At 55.4% G+C, this 5,100-nt stretch overlaps 1 protein-coding gene across 1 annotated transcript in view; it reads right to left on the bottom strand.

Annotated features, from left to right (window-relative positions):
* Positions 1–2,128: 2,128 nt before the first annotated feature.
* The window catches only part of Pgf (placental growth factor), a gene marked incomplete at its 5' end in the record, with an annotated part of 10,860 nt that continues 7,888 nt past the window's right edge, over positions 2,129–5,100 (bottom strand). Inside the window, 1 exon segment of the mRNA XM_005409381.2 lies at positions 2,129–3,032. Coding sequence (XP_005409438.1) covers positions 3,011–3,032 — 22 coding nt within the window. The 3' untranslated portion in view covers positions 2,129–3,010.

The raw sequence follows: 5,100 nt of genomic DNA, 5'->3' as shown, positions 1-5,100 counted from the left end.
CCCAAGCAGGAGGAGACACTGAAGCTTGGCTCCCCACTCTGAGGGAGTGAGGAGTCTGGGGGCCCCACTGCCTTGAGGTCCAGAGGGCCTGGGTGCTGGGCTGTGTGTGTGAGTGTGTGTGTGTCACACACGCACTCACACACACACACACACACACACACATGCGCGCGCGCGCAGCCTGGGGCAGGGGAACTGTGTTCCTGAGTTTGATGGTGTCAGACGGCTGGGGCCAGGCCTGTCCCCAATTTTAGACTATGTCTGGGAGCTTGATTCCACACTAGCTTCTCAGTGCCCGAAAGTACTCCTTGGAGGTCCTCATTAGGGGAAGGTGGGACCCAGGGTGCTGCAGAAGCAGGGCTTAGGAACCCCAGGGCAGCCCTGGCATGGTCTGTATAGAAAGTCTCCACGACCACGACGGCCGCTGAGTCCGGAGCCGGGAGCCCTGTCAGAATGTGTGAAAGCCGGCAACACCATCTCAGGTTAGAGATAACATCATGAAGGCGGAGGAAAACCCAGCGTCACTTGGTGAGTTAGAGAAAAGGCCCTGGCTCCTGACGCCTGCTTCAGTGCTCTTCTGACTTCCCATCACTTTGCCTTCTTGGGTCTCAGTTCCCTCACGTGGGAGTGTGGTTGGATCTGAAACATCCCACAGGACTCTCACACCCTCAGAGGCGGGGCCTTTGGAGGATGGCGGGATCCCCTGGCGCTGTACTCAGTGGATCCATCCAGTGAGTTCAGTGGTGAGGATGCTGCTGGGAGGCGCGATTTGGTCAGAAGAGGTTAGTCGCTGCAAGGCCCTGTTCCTGTCGTTGGCTCCCTGTGTCTCTGCTTCCTGGCCACCATGCTTGGCTCCACACCATAGCAGAAACTTCTGGAACTGTGAGCCCAAACAAGCTGCTCTTCCTCTAATTGTAAGTCTCAGGTGTTGTGTCTCAGTGACAGAAAGTGACTGAGTCAGACTTCGCTACCAGGAGTGGGGTCGTTGTGTGACTTCCTGACTGCGTGGTTCAGTGCCCTTGTGACTGGTTTAAGGAAGTTTGGAAAGGTTAAGAAATGCTGTGGCGAAGACACTGAGCCTGACGGGAGATTCTGGTCAGAGTTTTAAAGACCAGAGTCCTGATACAAATGCAGATAGTTAAAGTCAGGCCCAGGATGTTTCTGTTGGGAACAAGGGCTCCTTTGGGACCATGTGTCCTACATTCTTGTAGATTTGTCTACATTTTGCCCATGTCCTGAGACACTGTGAGAATGTGAGGTGAAGGGCAGCAGACTAATTAATCTGGCAGAGGAAGTTTTAAGGCAGCCTAACGTCTTGCTTTGGCCCCATTGCTTTTTCTTTCCCTACAGCTCCCTTCTGGAACGGGACTGTTTATCTGGTGCCATCACCTTGGCAGTGTTTAACTTTCTTTTTTACTTTTAAGGGTCTCACAGCTAAGAGTTTACCTTGAATTCAGAGGAGACTTTGGGCGTGAACATTCTAGCAATGTTGGAACTATTAAAACTTTGGTGACTCTTTGCATACATTTTGCATAGAGAATCTTTACTGGGGCCATGGGCAGAGTGTTGCAGCTGGATGTAGACTGTCTCCCTAAACTGTCGTGCAGTCACAGGCGGAGCTTTGGGCAGGTGGCTGCAGCATGGCGGTGCTGTACCCGTGAGTGGGCTGTCCACTGCCCCGTTCATTGGCTGGGCGGGGCCTGGACGGAGGAGGGGGTCACGGGCGTGACCCGGAAGGTGTGTTCCTGTCCCAGCTCTCCCTCCCCCTCTGCTTTCTGGACACCAGGCCGTGAACAACGCCCACCCCGGCAGGCCCCTCCACCACACTGTTCCTACACGTGAACTTGCCAACCACGGACAGAAACTCCTGAAACCGTGAGCAAAAGAAGCCTCTCCTCCTTTAAGTGCGGGTGCTCGGTGTCGTCTCAGCAACCGAAAGACGACTAAGACGGCTGTCAGAAGGGGGAGGGAAGGAGAAAGCTGATGTGCTGTCACAAACTGAGATGTGCTTTCTCAAAGCCTGAGCAGGATTTTTAAGATGAAACAGGTACAGCAGCGGCACTGTGCTCCTGGCGCCCCCTTACCCCCTTTGTCCCACTCCTCTGGCATACACACTCCCCCGGACCAGCTGTTTCCAGACTAGAATGCTTTATTCAAGAGAATCTGGCTTGGCAGTCAGTGGCCCTTCAGGGGCAGCTGGTGGGGCACAGGGGCCCTCAGGGTCTGCTCCACTTTCCACAGCTGCTGGCCTAAGGCACACGGGTCCCTCTCCCAGTGACCGCATCCCCACGCATCCCCATGGCAGGGCTCCTCCTCCATCCTGCGTTCGCCCAGCCCCCGGCCAACCCTAACCCTGTGTCCCCAAGAGGAGGCGGGGTCATGGCACCTTGGCTGGAAAAAAAACCAAGTCCCAGAATAAGCCAGAGGCAAAACGTGAGGAGTGACTTAAGAGGGGAAGGAGGGGCAAAAGGCTCCAGGCAAGTGCTGTTCTCAGCTGAACGCCCCAGTCTCCAGGGCAAGCAGCCCCTGCCAGGGAGAGGACGAGGCCGGATCCCCTCCACCGGCCGCCTGCCCGCCCACCCCGCCAGGGACGCGGTGGCAAGAGCAGGCACCTGCATCCGCCTGGGGCCAGTGCGGCCGGGACAAAAGCTGCCGGCGGCACAGAACCCGCGGGCCAGGAGCCCTCGGGGGCCCCCTTTTCTTCTCGGGTCCCCTGCGACCTGGGGCTTCTGGGGCCTGGCGGCCCCTCAAAGGTCACGTCCTGTTTCTTCCCAAGCCGAAGCTCCCACGGGTCTGTGCGTGGCTTCTTTCCTTCTCTCACGTCTGTGTAAGGCACTGAAGCCCTGAGGGTCCTGCCCCTCCTTGCGCCTCGTCTGTGAGGGGCGAGTCATTCAGCAGGGCGCCGGTGGCTAATAAATAGAGGGAGGGTGCCAGCAGGGAGGTCACCGAGAGCGTGACGGCAATAAATATGCGAGCTGGGTGTGGGGTCTCTCCTCTGAAGGGCCGGTTACCTCTAGGGAACACTATCGCCGCACCTGCCGGAGAGCAAACACAGACAAGGCCGGGGCGTCAGTGCGCTGTGGAGCGCGGGGTCCCCGCCTTAGCGGGTGGGGAGGGGAGGGAAAGCCCGGCAGGGAGCACAGGAGGGAGGAGCGCTTGTGGAACCCTGCTTGCACCCAGGCCAAGGAGCAGCGGGGCTGCGCCTCACACAGCACGTACCCAGATGCCAGCCCCAAGCCGAGCACTGTCTCAGTTCCCCCAGCAGCGCCCCGTGAGCAAGGCACGGTTAGTGTCACCCCTTCTGAGATGAGTAACCAAGGCCCAGAGAGGCCCAGAAATGTGCCCTTGATCGCACAGCAGGCAGCAGCACACTGGTCAGTGACAGTCACACCTGACCCTGCCTGGCTGCCTCTGGTTACTTTACATAGCGGTCTTCAAACAGAGGAGCAAAGGCTGAGGATGAGGGGGCTTAAAGAAACCGTTTTCCAGCCTTCGTGTAACCAGCCTTGCCGCTACTTGCGTGTGAGTACCTGCGGTCTGCTTGCCTGTGCATAACCGCCCTCCTCCCGTTAGGGAGAAAGGAGGCCTCTGGCCGGTCCCAAGTCCTGTGAGGGTGTTTTGGGCAAGGTCAAAGTATCCTAAGGGCGCGAAGCAGGACCATTTGAGCCATGGTGTAAGTGAGGGAAAGCATACAGCCGAAGACAGGGCAACCAAGCCATTTGCAAGTCAGGCAGGTCCAAGTCTTTCAACAAGAGTGAGTGCAACCCAGCTGAACTGTCAGCCAGTAATACACGCATGCATGCACGCCCGTGCTGAAAAGCAAACGCAGGGCTTTTGGCACGGTAGGCAGGCAATGATCTAGGAGCTCAGCCTGAGAAGTAATGGTCAGCAGATCACCTGAAGGTTTTTGGCAAATAACTTGGATGCAGTTCAAATCATTCCATGGCATCCGGTTTTATTAACTTTATATATAAGCGTGATTTCCCAACCTCTTCCTCTATAAAGTGATAAACAGGAGTGGAATTTAAGCCGAATCCTGTCTCCGTCTGGCAGGAGGTAACGTTCATTAACAGTCATTAGCTAACTGAAGAGGGGCAGTCACGCGCATCTAACCGACATGCCGTCCCGGTAAGATCGCCTGCACGTATACACGTTATGTGTACTAGAACATGATGTACTTGTGCTGTTTCCGATGAAGTGGTACTACTAATGATTATTTTTGATAATTTATTCCAAGAGAAAACTTAATTTGGTTTTATGCTCACGGGAAATTTAAAATAACTCTAACTCACATACCATCTTTCTGCCAGATAAATCGTAAGATAATAAATAAGAGTTTGGAGCATGCAAAATAAAATTAGATTAGGCTGAAGTTCTGTGGGGAAAGGCAATGGAAATGTATAGTTCCAGGGAAACAGGAGTAAAGTAAGTATGTGAGTACTAAGACCTTTTTGGCTACTCGTTTTTTAAAAGTTGGATGTAGCAGGTATTACATTAGGATGGCATATTCCATAGGCTATATCTGAAGAGTGAATTATATACTCACTTTTTAATAGCTTTGTATTAAATATTAATATTTATGATAAGCTAGAAATTGTATCCTTTGTAATCATTTATAATTATGACGAAAAAGTTCAATAGCAACCTAAAAATGAGCAAGGGAGCACGCGGGGTTTTGAAATTCTTTCAAGAGAATCCCCAAAAGTGACACTCAAAGGCTGACTCCCAGAAAATGGGGCGCTGGCACGCTTTGAATCTGCGGCTGCCTGGCTGGTGCTCCGGCCTGAGCTGCGCTCAGCACCAGCTCCGGGAACGGGGCCGTAAGGCCTAGGGGGACAGACCGCGCCGAGCCGTCTTCACTGGGCACTGCGGAGGAGGGGGCTCGGGGGCGGGCAGGGCTCGGGTCGCCCCCGTCCCGCAGCGTGAAACGGTTTCCTACTTGGGGCCGAGGCCCCCAGGACGGCCCGGCCCGCCTGCCTGCACCGGGGCACCCGGCTCCCGCCTCTGACTCGCAGGCGGCGCCCCCAGCTCTTCTCGCCCAGCGCCCCTGGGCGAAGCCGGCGGCGGGGCACACGGAGGGGGAAGAGGAAGCGCCGGCGGGGC

This window comes from Chinchilla lanigera, unplaced genomic scaffold, assembly GCF_000276665.1.
Source record: "Chinchilla lanigera isolate Chin_1 unplaced genomic scaffold, ChiLan1.0 scaffold00122, whole genome shotgun sequence".
Taxonomy (NCBI): Eukaryota; Metazoa; Chordata; class Mammalia; order Rodentia; family Chinchillidae; genus Chinchilla; species Chinchilla lanigera.
This window is presented reverse-complemented; position numbering and strand designations above follow the sequence as displayed.